General features: G+C 33.8%; 1 protein-coding gene across 3 annotated transcripts in view; it reads left to right on the top strand.

The window, feature by feature from the left end:
* Nucleotides 1-25,882, top strand: part of INPP4B (inositol polyphosphate-4-phosphatase type II B) — a 931,109-nt gene that overhangs the window by 427,104 nt on the left and 478,123 nt on the right. For all 3 annotated transcript variants that reach the window (XM_051965729.1, XM_051965726.1, XM_051965728.1), the window contains exon 5: nt 449-493. In XM_051965729.1, coding sequence (XP_051821689.1) covers nt 449-493 — 45 coding nt within the window. The remainder of the gene's footprint in view (nt 1-448; nt 494-25,882) is intronic.

Here is a 25,882-nt window from a genome sequence, read left to right as displayed (position 1 = left end):
CTAAATATCAATGGCTTGAGATAGTTGTCAAATGGAAGAGTAGGTATAGGTAACTCCGGATCACTAGCCTTTTGCAGTAACAAATATATTGGACTCTTTTGTTCCTAAAAGATTATCATTGCCTCATTGCTGGTGAGGTAATATAAGGAACAAAGACTTGGATGTAAAGTGAGGAAAGCTCGGATTGGAATCTTACTTTAGACTCTATGTGGTCCTGGCCAAGTCCCTTGTTCTCTGCTTTAGTCTCTTTATCTTTCTCCCAGGATTATCAAGGGAGTCAAATAAGATATTTATATAAGTATTTTGTAAATCTAAAAGCACTATATAAATGTAAGTAGTAGCTACAACTACTTACCACTACCACCACCATCATCGCTACTACTGTATAAGACATAAAATGAGAAATTATATCTCTTTTGATGAACTTATTAACATCTTTTATTTGTAGGTATTCAGAAGAGTGAAAATGAGCCTAAGCTGGAATTCAGCCTTGGTAAGCAACTATATTTTGATTTCCATTTTTAATTATATTCAATATGTCCAACGACTTTGAACACATTTTGAAGTAGGTGGGACTATCTCATTCACTTTTTTGAGACATTAATGCATATGATCCTGTGGTCCTTGGGCTGGAAGATGAGCTCTCTGTTTTGTTCAGAGCTATGTCCTGACTCATTTTCCTCCCACTTCCCTTCTTCCATCTAGATCTTGAATCTGAGGCTGAGAAGTATTTCACATGATCTAGTTGTAGCTATAGAATTTCAGTGGGGGACCTTGCTGGAATCCGACAGGGATTCTATTAATAGGTCATAGGCATTTTTCAACTCAATTCAATTTAATAAACATTTATCAAGTGTCAGGCATGTACTAAGTATTGGATGCACAAAGAAAAAAAGGCATTTACTATTCTCAAGAAGTTTAAGATCTAATGGGGGAAGACATATACAAAAGGGAGGTGAAAAGTTGGGTGCCGGAGGAAGCCAAAGGGCATCTTGTTTAGTAGAGAAGAAGATGAGTAGAGATTTGGATGGAAATTACTTCATTTTTATTCTAAAAGTTTCTAGAGGAATGTAAATACAGCTTAGTTATCCACATTTAGAAATTCTCCATTGGAAACAGAGGCATATATATCTCAAGTGAAGAATCCAGGTAGAATGAAAATTTGTCTTCTCTCCCTGGTACTGAAAGTCAAAAGAGGATTACTTAGAATAATGAAGGAGCATTACTACGGGCATTAGTCTTTTACTGGTTTTCCATCAAATGCTTTCAAAAAGCTTTATTTCATTTAGTCCTCATAATAGCCCCTTGAGGCAAATAGTGCTCTGGACCTGGAGTAAAGAAGTCCTGAGTTCAAATCCAGCCTCAAATACTTACTAGCTGTGTGACCCTGAGCAAGTCATTTAACCTGTCTACCTCAGTTTATTCATCATACTACTGTATTATCCCCCTAAGTTATCATTTTATAGCACTTACTTCCTACCTACTTTGTGATAAAAATAGGATAATTTTTTTAAAGACTCGTAAACCTTAAATTACATGTTTTTGTTGTTATACTTTACAAACAAGAAAACTAAGGTTTTGAGTTTTTCTCTCACGTCAGTACTTATAATTGGAAATTCCTTTAGGTTCAAGAACAGATGAATTTTACAGAGCTATTTGCCCAGAAATATCACTGCCTGATTGATATGCAGTGATTGCTGAGGAAATTGGCCTTGGAAGCTTTAGGGATTTCTACTTTTGAACCTAGAAGATATCTTCATCTGAACATGATGTTCTTTCCATCTATATATTTAAGATTGTCAACTCCTACTGTTTAAGAAATCTACTGTTAGAAATCTAAGTTAACTCCTAAATGAGATGACCTCTCCTATCTGTGAAATTTTATAGTCAATTGTACCTATAATAATTAATATCATTATATGATAAGCAAATATTTTATTTGTCATAAAAATTCATAATATTGAGATTTCTATTTTTTAAATAGGTAGGATGAAGAAAAAGAAGTCAGGAGTTTTTCAGCCTTTACATATTATACTTATAACTTTGAGTTTTAAAAAATACATTAAAATTGTCATATACTTGGTGAAGTATTTGAATCTGGTATACTCTCCCAAGAATTTAGTAGGAGCCTGCTACATTCAAAGACACTCTGCTAGATATTCATGATGCAAACATGTAAGAAAAAACAATTCCTGATCTCAAAAGCTTACATTCTACCTGGGGACTAGAATGATTTGAATACTTCTGTAGCCTTGGCCAGAAAGACCACTGATTGATGTGAAAGTCAGAAAATGGGGTTTCTGTACCTACTTTGCTCCTAACTAGCTTAGTGACCTTGGGTAGACCCTTTTAATTTTCTGATCCTCAATTTCTTCATTTATAAAGAGAAGAGATTAAAACTGAATTATCTCAAAGTTCCCTAGCAACTCTAATATTCAAAGATTTCTAAATCATGAAAAAATTCCATGGTACCCATTAAAAATATGAGTTTCATTTTGTGTTGACTATTTTCCAACTCCTACTGTATTTCATGTCATCAGTTCCTTTCAAATCATTCAACATCACAGGAACGATCCTGTTAATGCATATATCACATTCTTCATTTCAATGGCTGAGGTTAGTGATAGTCAATTGAGCAATCTAATTACCTAAGTATGCCTTGATAGCTCAAGATGAGTATAAATTGAAAAATGAGCACCTCATTCCCATTGTTATTTATGAATTTAGCACCTAGATATATTTAAATTAAATTATTTTCTCTATGTGACAGTATCTGTGCTTCCTGATTTCATTTTTCTACTTAATTATTTGTGATAAACCACATTGGACATTAATACAATAAATTCAACTTGCTTTGCTATAATGTTTACAACTGAATAAATGAAATACGTCCTCTACAATGTCATAACATATTTCATTCTTTGTATGTCTCCATCAAGATTATTTTCCCTTTATTCCTATGCAGTTTCCATCTTAATGTAGTTATCATTGGAACATACTTTATTCTTGGAAAGAGCAACCACCACAAAACAATCAAAATGTGAATGTTGTAAAATTACCAAAAACAAGCATAATTTCTCCCACGTTTTTCACTTCTAAGGAAGACATATGAAAAGACATGGTTTCTCTTCTCCCTACTCCTTTGTAGAGATGGAAGATCCTTGGTAATATAACACTGAATGTATTTTCAGACTTTTTGATGTAGTGATCAGTTTTATTGATTTATTTTCTGTTTAAAAAATATGATTTACACTAGCCCTTGAAGTCAGGAGGATCTGATTGGTGGCCTCAGACATTTAACACTTCCTAGGTGTGTGACCCTGGGCAAATCACTTAACCCCAATTGCCTCAGCAAAAAGAAAAAAATACACACACACATATGTATGTATGTGTGTGTGTATGTCTATATATATATATATATATATATGTGTGTATATATATATATATATATATATATATATATATATATATATATATATATATATATATATATATATATAATTTTCTGTTTGGGATGGATCTCTGAGAGGGATCAGGATGAGATACAAAGAGAACTATTGGTGATGAAGAAGTGATTAGGAATTTTTATTTTAAAATGAATACACTCATTCTTTTAGTTTTGCAGGATTTTCCCCCCAAGTTCTGATTTTGTTAATGAAAGTTTCCCCCACATTTCCTTTTATTCCTCACACTTGTCAATCTTAATTGCATTACATTATTACTTTCTGATTTCATTCATTGAAGTCTTTAGGGTTTACTGATAGAACATTCATTTTCCCACTGTAAGAAATAATTAGAAGGCACAAGATAACCCTGATTTTGTTTGTGGATAAATATAATAGCATGATATTCACCAATCAGAGAAGCTGTCATTTAAGAAGGGTACCCATATTTTTCAAAGTTGTGCAGGGTTCTAGCTGAAAAAGTATGATGGAGAAGGATTGTCTGCTGAATGCTGAAGATAACCATTTCTTGCTCCTTTTCAAGAGCATTTTGCCCCATGCTTGCCCTATGTTACCTTGAAGGCATCAAGAGACATAGATTGATGGATAGTAATGATTAGAAGCCCTGAGTTCCTGTCTTGATTAAAATATTTAATATTTGTATGCTTCTAGAGAAGTCACGTAAACCGCTCCATTAGTAGGGGGACAACATATCACAGATTTGTTGAGAAGATCAGATGAGTTAATATGTAGAAATTTTTATTTTATTTTTATTTTTTTAATTTTAATTTTATTTTATTTAATAATAACTTTGTATTGACAGAATCCATGTCAGGGTAATTTTTTTACAACATTATCCCTTGCACTCGCTTATGTTTCGATTTTTCCCCTCCCTCCCTCCACCCCCCCCCCCAAGATGGCAAGCAGTCCTATATATGTTAGATATGTTGCAGTATATCCTCGATACAATACATATTTGCAGAATCGAACAGTTCTCCTGTTGCACAGGGAAAATTGGATTCAGAAGGTAAAAATAACTTGGGAAGAAAATCAAAAATGCAAATAGTTCACATTTGTTTCCCAGTGTTCCTTCTTTGGGTGTAACTGTTTCTGTCCATCATTTATCCATTGAAACTCAGTTAGGTCTCTTTGTCATAGAAATCCACTTCCATCAGAATACATCCTCATACAATATCGACGTCGAAGTGTACAATGATCTCCTGGTTCTGCTCATCTCACTTAGCATCAGTCCATGTAGGTCTCTCCAAGCCTCTCTGTATTCATCCTGCTGGTCATTCCTTACAGAGCAATAATATTCCATAACATTCATATACCGCAATTTACCCAGCCATTCTCCAGTTGATGGGCATCCATTCATTTTCCAGTTTCTAGTCACTACAAACAGGGCTGCTACAAACATTTTGGCACATACAGGTCCCTTTCCCTTTTTTAGTATCTCTTTGGGGTATAAGCCCAGTAGTAACACTGCTGGATCAAAGGGTATGTACAATTTGATAACTTTTTGGGCATAATTCTAGATTGCTCTCCAGAATGGCTGGATTCGTTCACAACTCCACCAACAATGCATCAGTGTCCCCGCTTTCCCGCATCCCCTCTAACATTCATCATTATTTTTTCCTGTCATCTTAGCCAATCTGACAGGTGTGTAGTGGTATCTCAGAGTTGTCTTAATTTGCATTTCTCTGATCAATAGTGATTTGGAACACTCTTTCATGTGAGTGGTAATAGTTTCAATTTCATCCTCTGAAAATTGTCTGTTCATATCCTTTGATCATTTGTCAATTGGAGAATGGCTTGATATGTAGAAATTTTTAAATAAATTTCTCAAGTTCTATATAAATGTTACTATTGTTACTGTTACGACTACTTACCTCCTCCTTTTCTTCCTACTACCACTATCATCATCTTTGGAATTAATAGAGCCTCTTTGAGGAAGTATTCAGAAAATACTGCTAGTGGTTCTTTTAATCTTTCTATCTTTGATAATGACTTAAAATTTATCTCCCGAATTTTTCATGCTTTGTTTTATGCTTACATTGTGATGAACATATGTTCATGTGTACATTTTTAATATTTCATAATTTTCACTTACATTTGCATTTTCTCAATGGAGCCAGAGCACCCTTTTCTCTCTAAATAGATGGCTTTCAATCAAATCCATTCAATTAGCAAGCATTTTACAAGAGACACTGTGAATACAAAAATACGAGCAAAATAATCAGTCATTGCCCTTAAGGAACTTAGATTGAAGGTACATTTGAGTACCTACAAGTACCTAGTGGCACTTTGCCAGTTATAATGGCTAAAATCTGGTCAATTTTTGGCAAACCTGATGATGAAGCCCTTCAAACTCAGCCCAGTCTTTAAATCACATTGTTGGAACCTTTTTTAGGCTCCTCAAAGTTCTTTTAGTTTGATAGGATCTTGTCCAAGTTTGGGTTTCACTGACTTAGCCTTTGGGAGCCCAGGGTCATCTCACTGAGGCCTGGGAACAGGATGCAATGCCTGACACATTGATTAATTGATTTGGGAGGAATAGTTAAATCATTTTATCTATTAGTATTGTTCAGTCCTGTCTGATTTTCTCTAACCCCATTTAGAATATTCTTGGCAAAGATACTGGAGCAGTTTACTATTTCCTTTTCCAGCTTATTTTATGGGTGGGGAAACCAAAGCAACAAGAACTTGCCAAGGTTCACACAGTTGTAAGTTTCTGAAGTCAGATTTGAGCTTAGGACAATGAGTCTTCTTGGCTTTACACTGGATGTTCTATCCACCATAACCACCTAGTTACCCCTTAAAAAAAGATTACTGTTGAGATTTCTCCATTTGACAGATGGGGAAACTGAGGAAACAGAGGTCAAGTACCTTCACCAAGACCAGAGCTGGGGCTGGAACTCAGATCTCTAAGAGTTCAGTCTAAAATTCTTCCTATCACACTAGCCTGCCTCAGGTAGGCTTGAAGTCTAGAATTCGATTAAGTGAACTTATGCTATTAATGTAGATATTATAAAGTATTTAGATAGTGTCTGGTGTGTAGTAAGTATAGTTGTAATTATCAGCTATTATTATTGTTGTTATTTTGGTATATATCAGAGATGGCTAATTATTGAGCTAATATTTATTGAATACATGCTATCTGAAATGAACATCACATGATTTGCAGGTCAAAGGAGATTGATGTATTTTATAGAATTAGCACCTGTCTATATATCATTATCATCATTACTGTCAAAAATAAGAATAATAGTTCTTCCTAATAAATGGTTTTTGTAAAGCCTGTAGAGCAGGCAAAAATCATGTTACTCTTCCACAAACAACTTTCATTATTTCATTACTTACTTGCCATCAAGCACTGAATACTCACTGTTAGTTAGCTGGATGTTAACCACCACCTCACTCACTTTGACCATCTGCCCTTTCATTATTCCTCAAAGTTCCTGAGGCCTTATCCATTCACCCTGCTATTTTCTCTGCCTTAGTATGTTTGGCTTTTCCATCTACCATGAACCAAATATGAATATGAACATGAAACCTCCTCTTTGTGTCACCTCCTCCAGTGAGAGCATGAGCTTCTTGAGATCAGGGCCTGTCTAATTTTATCCTTAGCACTTAGCAGAATAATTTATACAAATTAAGAACTTAAAAAATGCTTTATTCCACCAAATAGAAATTTCTTAGGTGTTTAAAGATTTTCACTACTTGGTCCTTTCTTGCTTTTATAATAGTCTCCTTAAATGAATTTTTGGTGGAGTTGTGAAATGGTATAACCATTCTGGAGACTAATTTGGAACTATGCCCAAAGGAGTATAAAATTCTGCATCCCCTTTGACCCAGCAGTGACCCTTTTGGGTGTGTATCCCAAGGAAATCCCAAGGACCCACATGTGCAAAAATGTCTGTAGCAGCTCTTTTTGTGATAGCAAAGAATTGGAAAAGGAGTGGATGCCCATCAATGGGGGAATGGCTGAATAACTTGTGGTATATGAAGGTAATGGAATATTATTGTTCTGTAAAAATGGTGAACAAACTTGAAAAGCCTGAAAGATTTACATGAACTTATGCTGAGCAAAATAAGCAGAACCAGGAATACACTGTACACAGTAACAGCAAGATTGTGGGATGATCATTGATGAAAGACTTGGTCTTCTTAATGCTTCAGTGATCCAAGGCAATCCCAAGAAACTTTGGATAGAAATGGCATCTGCATCCAGAAAAAAAAAAAAAAAAAAAACTATGCATTTTCCTATGTTTTTTCCCTTTTGTTCTGATTTTTCTTTCCCAAAAATGATTCATAAAGAAATGTGTATTTAAAAAGTTAATATATATGTATAATCATAAAAATAAAGCAATTAAAATAATTTTCTCCTTAGACATTATTTCCTTCCTTGTACTCTGTTTCAAGAGTAATGGATTACTTGCTGAACCTATGAGACACCATTTCTCATCTCCATATCTTTGTCTTGACTGTCTTCAATGCCTGGAGTCTTCATCTCTGCCTCTTGGGAGCTGGTTTCTTTGATTAATTCAAGAACCAAATTCTACATGAAGTCTTTCCTGATTGCTTCCTGATCACCAGAGTCCTTCCCCTGACCCCCAAAAAACCTAACATGTTTTGATTCATTTTTAAATGTTTGATTGATTTTCAGACCAACAACTACTTACTATGGAGTGAATCCATACCCAGCTGTTTATTTCAACTGGTTTATTGTAGACAAAAAAGAAAGAAATGTGCCATTGTGACTAAAGAATCTGCATTTCCGTGGCTTCTCTTAGTATGGGGAATACATATTCCTTTATGTGCAGTTAATGAAATCAGGAAAGTCATAGAAGAGAAAGTCCTGGGCAGTTGAGAGCTCATTCTTTCAGGTGATGGAATAAATATTAACTCAGTTTTCAACTTTTTATGTGTGTGCACTTAAGGACAATGTGGTACATTGCTGGCAAATCCTTTAATCCCTTTATAGTACTCAAATGGAGTTGTGAATTAATTCATCGTTTGTTTTCTCCTAAGATATCAACATTCATGCCTTCCCATCCTATATGATTTGTACCCATGTCCTTTCATAAGTTTGCCAGAGGGAGTTCACCTCATTTGCTGGAGGTATTCCTTCCTCCACTTCTTTTGATATTGGAGCATGTCATTAGAGAATTTTGACTTGTCATCTGTTTCCCCTTACCCTTATCAGGTTACTATCATGTCTTTTTTTCCCTATCATACAATTCCTTAATGACTTCTCTGACTGCTATTCTTTTTTAAAGTTCTTTACTGATGATTTATTGAACCTGTTTTCATATTCATCATGTTCCTTTATATTGCCCTCTCTGTGATTTGAATTTTGAATTCCTGGGAGAACGTTGAATTCCATGTTTTATCACCATACAACAGCACTGGGAGAATAATAGTATTAAAAAGATAGGCCTTTGCTTTCATAGGAAGCTTGAGTTAATCAAAGAATTTTTGAAATTTCCCAAAGAAAACCTCCACTTTCCTCTTTTTTTAAAAATTATTTTTATTTTATTTTATTTATTTTAGTGGGAGATCTCTCTCTTTTTTTTTTTTAAATAAGTTCTTATTGATAGAACCCATGCCAGGATAATTTTTACAGCATTCCTCTTTTTTTTTTTTTTTTTAAGAACTAAGTAACTTGTTCTTCTGCACTGCCTGTCCCAGATATGTCCCTGCTATTGATGGGTAAGCTCTATATTCCATCAAAATGTAGGTTAAATTACAGATCTTTTCTAGGAGACCTTTTTGGGGGCTTGATAGAGTAGGGACTTAATAGAAGTAGAAATAATTAAGAAGAGGTGTCAAGAATACATGAAAGAATACAAAAAGGTCTTAACATCACTGATAACCACAATGGTGTGGGGTGACTAATCTAGAGCCAGATATCCTGGAGAGTGAAGTGGAGTAAGAACCTTTGCTAACAATAAGGCTAATGGAGGTAAAAGAGTTAGAACTGAACTAATTAAAATCCTAAAAGATAATGCTATTAAAGTGCTGCCGTCAATAAGCTAGCAAATTTCGAAAATCAACAGTGGCTATTGGACTGGAAAAAGGTTGATTTATGTCTCAGTTCTAAAGAAGGACAATGCTAAAGAATATTCAAATTACAAATAATAATGCTGATTTCACATGCCAGCAAGGTTATGCTTCAGATTCTGCAAGATAGCCTTTAGCAGTATATAAACTGGAATTGTCAGAGGAGCAGATTGGTTATCAAAGAAGCAAAGGAACTAGAGACCAAATTGCCAGCTATTATTTTATTATGGAGGGAAAAAGGGAATTAAAAAAAAATCTACTTCTGCTTTATTGGCTACATTAAAATCTTTGACTATGTGGGTCACAATAAAATGTAGCAAATACTCAAGGAAATAGGAATACCCAATTTTGATTATCTCTTGAGGAACCTTGTAGGCAGATTCAAGAAGCAGCAGTTAGACTGGACACAGAACAACTGATCAGTTTAAGATCAACAAAGGAGTATGGCAAGGCTGTATACAAGGCCTTATATATTTAACTCACATGCAAAGCACATCAAATGAAATGCCCAGTTGCATGAATCAAAAACTGGAGATAAATTAATGCTGTTAAAGTGCTGAATTCAATAAGACAGTAAATTTGGAAAATTCAACAGTGGCCATTGAATTGGAAAAAGATCAGTTTATGGACCCACACTTAACACCATATACCAAGATAAGATCAAAATGGGTCCATGACCTAGACATAAAGAACGAGATTATAAATAAATTAGAGGAACATAGAATAGTTTATCTCTCAGACTTGTGGAGGAGAAAGAAATTTGTGACCAAAGATGAACTAGAGACCATTACTGATCACAGAATAGAAAATTTCGATTACATCAAATTAAAAAGCCTTTGTACAAATAAAACTAATGCAAACAAGATTAGAAGGGAAGCAACAAACTGGGAAAACATTTTCACAGTTAAAGGTTCTGATAAAGGCCTCATTTCCAAAATATATAGAGAACTGACTCAAATTTATAAGAAATCAAGCCATTCTCCAATTGATAAATGATCAAAGGATATGAACAGACAATTTTCAGAGGATGAGATTGAAACTATTACCACTCATATGAAAGAGTGTTCCAAATCATTATTGATCAGAGAAATGCAAATTAAGACAACTCTGAGATACCACTACACACCTGTCAGATTGGCTAAGATGACAGGAAAAAATAATGATGAATGTTGGAGGGGATGCGGGAAAACTGGGACACTAATGCATTGTTGGTGGAGTTGTGAACGAATCCAACCATTCTGGAGAGCAATCTGGAATTATGCCCAAAAAATTATCAAATTGTGCATACCCTTTGATCCAGCAGTGTTTCTATTGGGCTTATATCCCAAAGAAATACTAAAGAAGGGAAAGGGACCTGTATGTGCCAAAATGTTTGTAGCAGCCCTGTTTGTAGTGGCTAGAAACTGGAAAATGAATGGATGCCCATCAATTGGAGAATGGCTGGGTAAATTGTGGTATATGAATGTTATGGAATATTATTGTTCTGTAAGAAATGACCAGCAGGATGAATACAGAGAGGACTGGCGAGACTTACATGAACTGATGCTGAGTGAAATGAGCAGAACCAGGAGATCATTATACACTTCGACAACGATATTGTATGAGGACATATTTTGATGGAAGTGGATTTCTTTGACAAAGAGACCTGAGTTTCAATTGATAAATGACGGACAAAAGCAGCTACACCCAAAGAAAGAACACTGGGAAACGAATGTAAACTATCTGCATTTTTGTTTTTCTTCCCGGATTATTTATACCTTCTGAATCCAATTCTCCCTACGCAACAAGAGAATTGTTCGGTTCTGCAAACATATATTGTATCTAGGATATACTGCAACATATCCAACATATAAAGGACTGTTTGCCATCTAGGGGAGGGGGTGGAGGGAGGGAGGGGAAAAAAAAATCGGAACAGAAACGAGTGTCAATATAATGTAATTATTAAATAAAAAATTTTAAAAAAAAAAAGAAAAAAAAAGAAAAAGATCAGTTTATATCCCAGTCCTAAAGAAGGACAATGACAAAGAATGTTCAAATTACCAAACAATTATGCTGATTTCACATGCCAGCCATGCTTCAGGTTCTGCAAGCTGGGCTTTAGCAATATATAAATTTAATTGCCAGCAGGCTAGTTTTCAAAGAGGCAAAAAAAAAAAAAAAAAAAAAAAAAACTAGAGACCAAATTGGAGAAATATCAGCAATCTCAGATATGAAGATGATACTACTTTGAGGGCAGAGTGAAGACCTGAGAAGCATGAAAAAAAGGATGTAAAATCTGGCTTAAGCTTAACATCAAAAACTAAAACTAAAAAAAGACAAAACAAAAAAGTCCTTAGAATCTTAGCAACTGGTTTCATTACTTCCTAACAAACAGAGGGAAAAGAAAGGGAAATAATGCCAGAGTTTATGTCTTTAGGCTCAAAGATCACCATGGATAAAAATTGAAACCATGACATTAAGGGAAGCATGCTTTTTGAAAGGAAATCTATGGCAAATCTGGACAGCATTCTAAAAAGCAGAGACATTATCTTGCTGACAAAGGTCCATATAGTCAAAGTTGTGGTTTTTACAATAGCAATGCATGGCTATGAGACTATTGAATCAGATCTGCATTCTTGACATAAATCTCATCTGGTCACAGTAGATGATCTTGTGATGATATTGCTATATTCACCTTGCTAGTGTTTTATTTCACTTAGGTTATCAAAATTATTTGCATAAAGTTGGGCAAAATAACTCCTAATTATTGCTCTTCATGGATGGAAAGTTCTCCCTTTTCATTTTTTTAAACTAACAATTTGATTTTCCTCTTTCCTGTTTCTAATCAAATTAACTAAAAGTTTATTTTGTTAGCTTTTTCATAAAATCAACTCTTAATTTTATTTATTAATTCAGTAATTTTTCTATTTTCAATTTTACTATTCTCTTCTTTTATTTAGAATTTCAAATTTGGTATTAAATTGGAGTTTTAAAATTTGTTTTCATTCTAGTATTTTTTTTTTTAGTTGCAATCCCAATTTGTTGATCTTCTCTTTCTCTATTTTATGCATATAAGACATATAAAAATTTCTCAAATTACCACTTTGGCTGCATCCCACAAATTTTGGTATGTTGTCTCATTATTATCATTCTTTTGGATGTCTATGATTTGCTGTTTTACCCATTCATTCTGTAGGATTAGATTATTTAGTTTCCAATTAATTTTTTGTCTATTTTCCTCTGGACTTTTACTGAATGTAATTTTTGTTGCATTGTGATCTGAAAAGAAAGGCATTTACTATTTCTGCCTTTCTACATTTGATTTTGAGATCTTTATGCCCTGATATATGTTCAATTTTTGTATAGGTTCCATGAATTGCCAAGAAAAAATATACTCCTTTCTGTTGCCAATCATTTTTCTCCAAAGATCAATGATACCTAACTTTTCTATTCTACTTACCTCCTTAATTTTTTCTTATATATTTTGTGCTTCAATTTATCCAGTTCTTGAGAGAGCAAGATTTCCTTCCTTATCTCTGTTAATTAGATATATTTTTGCTTTTCCTTGATCTGAGATCAGGAGGGCTACCCCTGCTTTTTTTTTTTTTTAAACTTTACTTGAAGCATAATAGATGCTGCTCTAGCCTTTTACTTTTACTTTGAATATACCACTCTGCTTTAAATGTGTTTCTTGTAAACAACATATAATAGGGGTCTGGCTTTTAATCTAGTCTGCTATCCATTTCCATTTTATGGGATAGTTGACCCCATTCATATTCACAGTTAAAAGAACTAATTCTGTATTTCCTGCCATCTTATTAATCCAAAATTATGTTTTTCTCTTTCCTTTTCCTGTTTCCCTCCTCCCAAGTATTTGCTTCTGACCATCATTTGCTTCAAGCACCCTCCCCCTTTTCACCCCTCCCTCTTTCTTATACTTTTCCCCTACTACTTCTGTTTGCCCTTCTATTAGTCTCCCCCTTTCCTTTCCCCTTTCCCCTCCTACTTCCCTATAAGGTAAGACATATTTTGGTGAAACCAAATGTGTCTAATATTCTCTTTTTGAGCCAAATCTGATCAGAGTAAGCTTTACACAGTGTTCATCTCTGTTCCTTCTTTACCTCAATTATAATAGGTTTTCTTTGCAGCTTTATGAGTTATAATTTCCCTCATTTTACTTCCACTTTCCCCTTTTTCCCAATACAATCCCCTTTTTACCTCTAGTTCCTTTTTTATAACAGTAAAACCAAATTATAGTTGCAAACTCTATGTATCCCCATAACAGAGATATAGTTCTCAAGAGTTCTTTTCTTTTTACCTTTTTATGCTTTTCTTGAATCCTATATTTGGAGGTCAAATTTTTTTTTTTGTTCAGCTCTGGTTTTCATAAGAAATAAATGAAATTCACTTGTTTTATTGAATGTCCATCTTCTTCCCTGAAAGAACATGCTCAATTTAGGGGGTAGTTTATTCTTGGCTGCATTTCAAGTTCCTTTGCCTTTTGGAATATCAGATTCCAGGCCCTGGATCCTTTAAGATAGAAGCTGCTAGGTCCTGGGTAATCCTTATTGTGACTCCTCAGTTTTTGAACTTTTTCTTTCTGACTGCTTGCAATATCTTTTTCTTTGTGTGATAGTTCTGAAATTTAGCCACGATATTCCTTGGAGTTTTAATTTTGGGGTTGCTTTCAGGAGATATTCAATGAATTCTTTCAATGGCAATTTTACCTTCTGATTCTAAGACATTAGGGCAGTTTTCTTTGATGATTTCCTGAAAGATAATGTCTAGGTTCTTTTTTTCATCATGGTTTTCAGGAAGCCCAATAGTCCTTAGATTGACTCTCCTAGATCTATTTTCCAGGTCAGTTGTTTTCCTGAGTAGGTATTTTACATTTTCATATATATATATATATTTGGTTTTGCTTGACTGGTCCTTGATTCTCATTGAGTCATTCATTTCCATTTGTTTAGTTCTGATTTTTAGTGAATTATTTTCTTCATTTACCTTTTTTAGTTCTTTTTGTATTTGGCCAATTGAATTTTTAAATGAGTTGTTTTATTCTATGGGTTTTTTTTTCCATTTCATAAATTCTGTTTTTCAGGGAGTTATTTTCTTTTTACATTTCCATTTTTCAATAGTCAAATCTATTTTGTAAGGAGTTATATGCTTTTTCTGTGTCACTAAATATATTTTGTAAGAAATTTTCTTCAGATAATTTCTGTGTTTTCTTTTCCAAACCCTCTTGCAAAGTTCTTATTTTTTTTCCCTAGTTTTCTTCTAGCTCTCTTTTAAGATACTTTTTATTTCTTCCAAGACAGCCATGTGAGATGGGGACCAATGTATATCACCCTTTGGGGCTTTGTCTAGAGATGATCTGCTTTTAGTGACCTCAGGGTTTTAAATCTTTCACCATAAAACCTGTCTATGGTCAGAGCTCTTTTTACTTTTTTGCTCTTTTTTAAAAAAAAGTTGAGGTTTATTTTTGTTTTGTTTGTTTGTTTGTTTTGTTTTGTTTCCTCTACAAGTGGCAGTGGTTGTGCTAGATCAGTGCTGACTGACTTCCAGTGCTGGGTGGATGTGTCCAGATCCCATGAAATTCTGGTGCTTGGGATGTTCTTTATTAGCCTTTTGTATTTGTGTTCGATTTCTTATTACTAGTCTGCTGATCTCCTGGCTTATAACCAGGGCATAGTAGTATTTTCTAGTGAGCAGAGCTTACATCACCCTGGGACATTGGTTGCTAGAGTTAAAGTGGTAGATACCATTCAATTAAGAGCTTTCCCACTAAATCTATATGTATTCTGATAGTTGGTGACTTAATTTTAAAATGAAAATAAAAGATCCTAGCCCCCTCATTCTTTATATAAGAGTTTGTTTTCTCTTGATCATTTGATGTACTGAAGAGAAAAAAATATGTGGAAAAGTAGGGTTCAGGAAGAAGAGATGAAAGGGAAGAGACTTGTAGGTCACGTATATTATAAATCTGTTCTTCAAAAAAGACATATGAATAGTTATTCAATAAGCATTGATTATACACCTTAAATGTGCCATGCACGAGACCAAGCATTGAAGCCCAATGAAAAGGTAAAAGATAGCTTCTGCCCTCAAGGAGCTTACATTTTAATGAAAGAAAATAAGCAAACAAATATGAATAAAGGAGCTGCATACATGACAGGAAATACTGAAGAGAGAGAATGAAGAAGAATTAAGAGAAATAAGAAAAGGCTTCTTGCAGATGCTGGGATTTTAGCTAGGACTTGAAAGAAGACATGGGAGCCAGGAGACAGATATAAGAAGTGAAAACGATCCAGATGTTATGGGAAAACCAGACAAAAGGCCCATAGCCAAGAGATGGAGATTTCTGTTCATGGAATAGCAATGAGGCCATTGTCAGCAGACTGAAGAACACCTAGGAGGATGGGGTGTAAGGTGTAAGAAGACTGGAAAGGTGGTTGTTGGGTAAGATTATGAAAAGCATTGAATGCCTAAATAGAGAATTTTGTATTTGATCTTGGAAGCCACTGAAGTTTACTGAGAATGGGGGTGACACAATCAGAACGACAAGTGACATCAGAAAAATCTCCACTAGATTCTATTTTAACAGGCAGGAAAAGACTTGTTTTTGATCTAAGAGTTATCTCTGAATCATTTCTTTGCATTTAGTAAGACCATCAACTTTTCAGAATTAATATCTCAATAGTACAAAGGAGCAGAAAGAAAGAATGTGGGAAAATGTTATACAATTGAAATAACTGAGTCCTGAAATTTTTAAACAAGTAATTGACAATGAAAAATAAGAAATGCAAAACAGTCACTTCATAAACTTGCAAAACATCTTGGTCTCCATTTAGCTTTAAAAATTCAAAATGATTGTTGTATCTTGGGTTATTAAGAGTTTTTTTTTTTAATTTAAATATGAGGTTTTTTTTTTTTTTGTGTGTCCATGGTATTTTATCCCTTTTGTCATTCAATCATGACTAGCATATTCTTGCTTTTCATTTTTTATTATCTTTTAACTTATTACATTTCTCCATCTTAACTTCTAATTGTAGAGAAATACCGGTCACTTGAAACATTTCTACATCTTGCAGAATCTTTGCCACTTAGGGATAAATGAAGAACCAGAACTACCTCAGGGCATGATTTGTTTAACAGTTTTGCTTTGGGAAATCAAATGCCATGTAGGTTGTGAGACAGGGAAATCTCCTGTTGTCTTCTCCTGCGTGCTTGGTATTCATCCATGCAAACTTTAAATCCTGCATTCGGCATGCTCATCTGTCCCGCGTGTATGGTGAAAAATGCTAAGCAGAGTGAGAATGTACTCAGTGAAGTTGGGGTCAAGAGACACAGGACATGTGGATAAACAGGAAAAGGTTTTTGATGTCATTCTCACTAATAAAAGAGGCCAGTGTGAGCAAGCTGGGCAGAGGCATGAACTGGGTAAAACAGACCTGCATGGTAAATTAGCTGATGTGCCATTTTTACTAAAATTTTGGCAAGGATTTCATCCTGCTAAGCTCCTTTCTGTCTCTCTTGCCCTCCTTTCTCTCCCTCCTCTCTATCCCGCCTCTCTTTCCCTCTATCCCTCTTTCCCTTCCTCCCTCTTCCCTCCCTCCCTTCTTTCCCCTTCTCTCTTCCTCTCTCTCTCTCTCCCCCTCACCCACTCTCCCACTTTCTCTCCCCCACTTTTCCTCTCTCCCACTCTCCTCTCCCTCCTCTTCCTCTCTTTTCCTCTCTTTCCCTCCCTCCCTCTCTCTCTCTTTCTGTCTCTCTGTCTCTAAAAAATCAGCTGTTCTTTGAAATAATCCTGTACTGCTGTACCACTGTGACTGACATGTTATTATTTTTTAAATTTAAAAATGGGCTCAAATGTTTAAATCTCCAGTGAGTAGATGATTAAATACTAGCACTTTCACTAGAAAATTGTTAATAACTTGGATATTTTGGTTCTGAGAGTCTGAAAGCCTGATTTTATGTATGCCTCCATTTCATTTGGACATCAGAAGAGATGTTAAACTCATATTTAAGCTGGATGTCATGGGATTTTTTGACTATCCTCTGTACTTGCAATTTACCTATCCTTCTTACACATTTTTAGAGATGACCAATATGGGAATTTGTTTTGCTTCCTTCTTATATTTGTTATTAAGGTTTTATTTTTCTTATGGGAGGAAGGAATAGATAGGAGGAACAAATAAATGCTTAATAATTAAAATTAATTAAAAATAACAACAACAAAACTGTCCATCTCTATGTTAGCTTGTTACTCCAAGTTTCTGTAGCAAAATGTCTTGGAAACCTTAATCAGAAACAATTATCTGTTCTGTGAATCTCTGTTCTTTATGAGTTAATTTCTTTCTGTTTTTATCTACTTCATCTAGATTTCTCCTTAGATCTTTTGGATCTTTTCCCTATCTTCTTATTCAGTTCATTGCCCCCAAATATCTCTGGCCTCATCTTATTTATCACATCTTATTGCTTCTATCTTCCTTAAGAAATGTTAATCATTTTCTAATCTGACATCTATTATCAAAAATTCTTGACAATATCAGCATTGTCAAAATCATACTTGTATTACAAATAAATCTGCAGCAGGTTATCCACTAGGACAGAACCATTAGGCACACTGACAATTCCTAAGATAGTGATTTATCTATAGCAAAAATAAAAGGGATGATAAGATTATGGTTGTACTTATAGCTAGCAATGATTATACCTGAATTAAATAGACACAATGATTCCAGACAAGATTCATGAAATCCTCCTTCAAACATTGTTGGGGTACACTGTTGGCTGGTGGGTAAAAAAGTTCACTTGACTGTATGGCCACTATCTTGGATCTTTCCATTTTAACTTATTATTCATACAAACTAGTTATCAATTTTAGTTGAGTGCCACTAAAGGATTGCAAATGCTCTTAAGTTTTGGTTTCCTTAGACAAAGCCTTTAGTCTACCCTCCTTAAAAATCTGCTTGTTCAGTTAAAAAAAGGAAATATTATCATCCAAATCATGTGGTCATGTTTAGGTTTTATATTTTAATGGAAGAGGCTAAATGTGTGATGTCTTCTCCTTGGGGCTCATCCTCCTTATCTAGGAAAGAAGGGATACATTCTGACTGAGGAAGAAAGGCAGGATTGATTCTGGTCAGGACTCGGATGAAACCATCTGGAAGCACTAGGTACCTGAAGCTTTTTGTTTATTTAAAAGTAGTGTAGTACAGTCAAGAGAGCACTGGACTTGGAATCAAGAAATCTTGATTCCAAATCTTGCTTTGCATACTTACTAGCTGCATGATTAACCTTTTGTCTCTCAATTTCCTCATTTGGAAAATGAGAGAATTGAACTTGTTGATATCTCAAGTCCCTTCTTAGTTCTTTGATCCTATAATCCACAAATTCAATGAACTAAATGATCTTTAAGGTCAGTAAGAAAAGCCATGTGGTATAATGGAAATAACACCAGACTTGTGGTTAGAAGATCTGACTTTAAAGCACAATTATTATATAACCTAGCTATACTGAATCATAAGTACTTTCTTATAGTCCAGGAAGATAGACAATGTAAAATCTTATGAGTTAAGTATGTGATGGTAAAGATATAGAACTCTTTTCCTCTTCCTCACATTTTTGCCCCACATTTGCATAAAAGAAACCCTTGTGATATAAATCACACAGAAATGTGGGTCACATAATTTACATCCTCATAACATTTTTGTTGTTAGTGTTTTTCAGTCTTTTCAATTGTATCTGATCCTTTATAATTTGTTTTGGAGTTTACTTGACATAAATGCTGAGGTAGTTTGCCATTTTTTTCTCCAGCTCATTTTACAGATGAGGAATTAAGGGAAACAAGGTTAATATATTTGTCTGAACTTAACATACTTAAGAGGCGTCAAAAACCAGGCTTCCTGACTTCAGTCCCTACATTGTATTCACTGCACCCACCTAATTGCCCCACATGAAATTTAGGTCATATATAAACCTCATATAGATGTGAAAGAAGGACTATATTTTTTGCAGTTTTGCTAGGGAAAAGGGTAACTAATATTTTCTTTCCTTCGTGTTTTAAAGATATCTGATAAAATAATTTGTCATTGTTTTCAAAATTACATTGCTTCTACCATGGATTATTTTACCACATAAATTGTCTAGTCCAGTTACTCCTCTTGTTTAAATCTTCCTAACTGTCATTTCTTCTTCTTCATAGAATACTCTAGCAACAGAGGTCTTAGAGATCACTGTGGTAGTTTCTTCATTAATTTTTATACAATTATGGAAACTTTTATGGAAATATGGACAGATTTTTCTTCTAGTCATTCTGAGTTAGAAAACTTATTGGAATGATATGATCACATGGCAGGTTAACTGTCATGTCAGTGACATAGCTTTTAAGAACTTAGTGTCATTTCCATGCCATAATGATGCATTGGGATAGGAATCTGAGGTCAAATGTAATACAAAATAAATAGAATGCTACTTAGAACGTGACAGGTGAATAAGAAAGAATATTAAGAGCTATGAGAGTAGACTAAAGAACAGTCACTTTTAGTTATTAGTAATGGGGAAATCTTTCAGGAGGAAGCAGCATTTGAACTGAGTCTTCAAAGATGGGAAGGATGTAAACAGGAAGAGATGTGATTGGATGGAAAATATTCAAGTGTGGTAGAGAGGAAGGAACTGAGCTGTTGAAATGAAGTATGAGACAAGGAAAGAGTGTGGTAAATAAGCTAGGTAAGAGAAATATTAAATAAAGCGGGGAAGAAAGTTAGGTCCATATTATGTAGGACAGTGGAGAACCACTGACTGTTTAGCATTTTTATAGCTTCCCAGTAAAAAGTAAGCTCTCTGTGGATAGGGTCTGTTTTGTTTCATCCCTAATAATTGTAATGATCCCTGTAAACAGGAACTTAAAAGATTTATAATCGGAAAGCTAGCTAGTCAGATGCTTCAAACCCAACACATTTATTTTACAGATTAAAACACTGAGATTCAGTGAGATCTAATAAATAAATGAACCCAATAATTACAATTCAGCCAAAGTAGTCTACTGTTATTGCCATGCTGTCAGGAGAAAGGAAAAGTGTCTAGCAGTCTTGGTTGATGCTCTGTAGTGAATTTTTGGGAGGACATGGATGACAGTCATACAGGGAAGAGCAGGCATGGAATGAATCCAATATTTATTAATGTAGGGAATTTTCCTAATAGTGAGAACACGGATGCATTTGAATATTTTAGTAATGAGGTATAATGAAATATATTTTGATAGTATTTTAATTTCTATAGGTCTATAAGGTTTGCAAAGTGCTTTGCAAATATTACCTTACTTCATCATACAACAACCCTGGGATGTGAATTATTTATATTTTACAGTTGAGGGAAAAGAGACAGTAGAGGTCAAGTGACTTTTTCACAGTCACACGATTAGTTAAGTATCTGAGGTCATATTTGAGCTCCAGCTTCATAGCTCTATCTAATGGATAGGGCTCTATCTAAAGAAAAATATCCTTCACAAGATATAATCACAAATATACAAATTTATTTCCTCAGCAGGTAGGAGGTATTCTTTCTGCTGTTTAGTCTGGACATGCAATACAGGAAGGAAAGAAGCATGAAATGAGATTGCAATAATAGATTGTAGAGAAACATTTTTTTTTAAAGAAATGTATTATATAGTTTTAACATTCTTTTCTTTTTGAACTTTGAGTTCCAAATTTTCTCTCTTTTATCAACACAGAGAAGGTGAGCAGAATGATATCAATTAAACATTCAAAATCATTCAAAATCTATTTCCATATTAGCCATATAGAAAAAAATAGCAATAAGAACAAAAAACAAAGCAAGAAAGTTATATTTCAATTTGCCTTCATAGTTCATTAGTTCTCTCCGTGGAAGTAGATAGCATTTTTTCATCATGAGTTCTTTGGAATTGTCTTGGATTATTTGTGCTGATCAGAGTAATAGTCTTTTAGGATTGAACATCATTACAATATCACTGTGACTGTGCATAGTAGTTTCCCTGTTCCCAAGTCACCTAGCACCAGTTCATATTCTTTCCATATTTCTTCTGAAACTACCCTCTCATCATTTCTTATAGCACAATGGGACTGTATTCTAATCATATATCACAACTTGTTCAGCCATTTCCTCAATTTTTTATTCCTTACCACCACAAAAAGAATTGCTATATATATTATACATGTGTGTGTATACATATATATGTATATGTGTGAATATATGTATGTGCATATGTGTGTATATGTGTGTGTGTGTGTGTGTGTGTATAATATTTTCTTTTTTCCTTAATCTAGTTAGGACACAGATCTAGTAGGTATCTAGTGGGGTCAAAGAGTATGCTAATTTTATAGTCTTTGGGGCATGGTTTCAAATTGTTCTTTAGAATGACTAGACTAGTTAATTTTTCTACCAAGAGTTTATTACTATACCTATCTTCCCTCAACCCCTCCAGCACTTGTCATTTCTGATTTCCTTTTCTATATTATTAGTGAATCTGATAGGTTTGAGATTGTTTTAATTTTCATTTCTCTAATCAATAGTGATTTAAAGCATTTTTTCACATGATTCTAGATAATTGATTTTTTCTTCTGAAAGCTGCCTATTCATATACTTTGACCATTTATTCATTGGGGAATGACACTTATTTTTATAAATTTGATTCAATTTTATAGTCAGTACATATTTTAAAAATGATGCATTTATAAGAGAAACTTGCTGTACAATTTTTGATAATACATTCTCTATGATACTTATTTTTTTTTTTTTAGCAAAATGGAGTTTCCCAAATTATCTCTTCTAATTAGGTTTATTTTGGTTTTGCTTTGTCTGTGATCTTATTACCTCTGCATTTTTTTCTTCACCTAAAGCATAATAGATTCTGTTCCAACCCTTTATTTTAATTCTGTGTGTATCTTTATGTTTCACATATGTCTCTTATAAACAACATATTGTTAGATTCTAGTTTCTAATCCATTTTCCTTTTCAGAGTAACATATTCTAAGCCTTCCACTCTTTTATCATGAAGTGTAATCTTAGAGGCGATTCTACAACATTTGAATTATTTCTTTTTGACTGCTTGCAATATTTTCTCCTTGTCCTGAGAGTTCTGGAATTTTTCTGATATTCTTGGTAGTTTTCCTTTGGCTATCTCTTTCAGGAATGATTAGTGGATTCTATTAGTTTCTGGATGTAAAATATCAGGGCAGTTTTCATGATAATTTCTTTTTAAAAAAACTATTTTATTTTCTTTTTCCCCAATTAAAAGTAAAACTAATTTTTAACATTTATTTTAAAAATTTTGAGTTCCAAATTCTCTCCTTTCCTCTCTCTCCACCCTTCATTAGGAATTTGATATGGGTTATACATGTATAGTCATGCAAAATATTTCCATATTAGTCATGTTATAAAACAAAATATAGACCAAAATATTCTCAAGAAAAATAAAGGAAGTAGAAAAAAGTATTTTTCAATCTGTTTTCAGACCCTATCAGTTCTTTCTCTGGGGTTAGAAAGCATTTCTTAATTTTTTATATTAAGTCCTTCAAAGTTGTCTTGGAACATTGTATTATTGAGAAAAGTCATTCACATTTGATCATCTTAGAATGTTACTGTTGTTTTACTATACACAGTACATTTCACTTTGCATCAACTTATATAAGTCTTTCCAGATTTTTCTGATAGTATCCTGCTTATCATTTATTATAGTACAATAGCATTCCCTCACAATCACACAATTTGTTTAGCCATTCCCAAGTATATGGGTACCTCCTTAATTTCTAATTCTTTGCCTCCAGGAAAGAGTTGCTCTAAATGTTTTTGAACATACAGATCCAATTCTTTTTTGGTTTTTAATCTCTTTTGGGATACAGACCTACTTGTGGTATTAGTAGGTCTAAGGGCATTCATGGTTTCATAGATCTTTGGGCATAAACATAAGTTTTTTTTTTTTTGTTTTGTTTTGTTTTGTTTTGTTTTTTTTTGGGCATAAACATAAGTTGCTGCTCTTCAGAATGCTTGAATCAGTTCATAACTCTACCAACAGTATAATAATAATGTCTTATTTTCCCCACATGTCTTCCACCATTTGTCATTTTCCTTTTCTGTCCTATTTGTCAATCTAATAGATATGAGATGAGTACTTCTGGGTTACATTAATTTACATTTCTCTAATCACTAGTGACTTAGAACATGTTTTTTTTTTCATGTGGCTATGATAGCTCTTATTACTTCACCTGAAAACCATTAATATCTTTTGATCACTTGCCAATTGGAGAATGGTTCTTATTTTTATAAATTTGACTCAGTTCTCTATATATTTGGGAAATGAAGTGTTTATCAGAGAAACTTCAAAAGATTTTTTTCACAGTTCCAGTTTCTAAATATAACCCTCCATCTTATCACCCCATTTACTTTAATCTTTCTCTTTTTTCATCCTGTTCTTCCTCAAGATTGTTTTGCTTCTGATTATCTCCTCTGCCCTTCCTTCTATCATCACCCTTCTTTTATTTCCTTTCCCTTCTACTTTTTTATGGTGTAAGATAGATTTGTCTACTCAACTGAGTATGTATGGTATTCCCTCTTTGAGTCAATTCTGACAAGGGGAAGGTTCACTCACTCCACCTTATCTCCCTTTCCCCCTCTACTGTAAAAGTATTTTTCTTGGTTCTTTAATGTGAGATAATTTACCCCTTCTACGTCTGCCTTTCCTTTTCTCCCAGTACATTCCTCTCTCACCTCTTAATTTTATTTTATTTTTAAAATATTATTTCTTCATATTCAACTCACATCTGTGTTCTCTATATATACTTTTTCTAGTTGCCCTAATAATGAGAAATGTGTTATAAGTACATCTTTCCATGTAGAAATGTAAGTAGTCCTTATTAAGGGAATTTATTAAGTCCCTTATGATTTTTCTTTCCTGTTTACCTTTTAATGCTTTTTTTGAATCTTTTATTTGAAGGTCAAATTTTCTATTCAGCTCTAGTCTTTTCATCAAGAATGTTTGAATGTTATCTATTTCATGAAATATCTTGTTTTTCCCCCCTGAAGGATTATACTCAGTTTTTCTGTATAAGTGGTTCTTTTTTGTAATTCCAGCTCCTTTGTTTTCCAGAGTATTCCAAGTCCTCTGATGCTTTAATGTAGACGCTACTAAATCTTGTGTGAACCTGGTTGTAGGCCATAATACTTAAATTGTTTCTTTCTGGCTGCTTGCAATATTTTCTCCTTGACATGGGATCTACAGACTTTGGCAATAATATTCCTGTGAGTTTTCATTTTGGGATCTTTTTCAGGAGGTGATTGGTGGATTATTTCAATTTCTATTTTTCCCTCTGGTTCTAGAGTAATTTTTTTTAAAACAAAAAATGATTTATTAAGTACATACTCTGTTTGAAGTATTAGAGTAAGCATGGTGATATGCCAAAAAAAGAACAAACAGTTGTGAGTAGACCCTCAAGAAGTCTACTTTCTTTTAAAAAACATTTTATTTTAATAAATATGTAATTATATTTATTATTATTATATTATAGTATATTTATTATTCTATTATATTTACAATTACATATAAAGATTGTTTTCAACATTTATTCTATAAGATTATGAGATGCAAATTTTTTCTCCCTCCCTCCCCATGCCAGTGAGCAATGGTATATTGGTTATACATGTATATTGATTCATTTTAATCATGATGGGAAAGAAAAATCAGAACAAAAGGGAAAAAGCACAAGAAAAAAAAAGAAAAAATAAGGTGAAAATTGTATATTTTGATCTGCATTCAGAATCCATAGCTTTCTCTCTGGATGTGAATGGCATTTTCCATCCAATTTATTGGAATTGCCTTGGATCACTGAATTGCTGAGAAAAGCTAAATCTATCCTAATTAGTCATCCTGATAGTTTCTTGAAAGATATTGTCTAGATTCTTTTTAAAAATCTTTAATTTTTCTAGGAATTCTTATTAAACTTGAATCCAATTAGCATTTTCCTTTAAGACTCTGTAGTTCTTTTCATATTATTGTTTTCTTCTGAGATTGTGTCATGGTTTTCCCTGTCACCATGGTAGCTTTTTATTGTCACATTTATGCTTTTTTTTTTTTTCTGTTTGCTCATTTTTTCTTGCTTATTTCTTGATTTTAAAATTTATGTTAAAACTGGGCTCTGCTCGTCTGGGGATATGAAGCCATTATTCCAAGCTTCAGATTCTTTCATGCTACCCTTTTTAGTTCTGGAGACCTGCAGGTTTTGGGGGGTTTCAAAGGTAATGTGATTTAGGAAGAGATGTGGTCAGTGCTCTCCTGAGTGGGTTCTGGTCCTTACCTGAGAAGGCTCCCTACTCCCTTATATAGTTGCAAGTGCTAGTGTTCCTCTTGACTCTGGAAT

Source organism: Antechinus flavipes, chromosome 6, assembly GCF_016432865.1.
Source record: "Antechinus flavipes isolate AdamAnt ecotype Samford, QLD, Australia chromosome 6, AdamAnt_v2, whole genome shotgun sequence".
Taxonomy (NCBI): Eukaryota; Metazoa; Chordata; class Mammalia; order Dasyuromorphia; family Dasyuridae; genus Antechinus; species Antechinus flavipes.
This window is presented reverse-complemented; position numbering and strand designations above follow the sequence as displayed.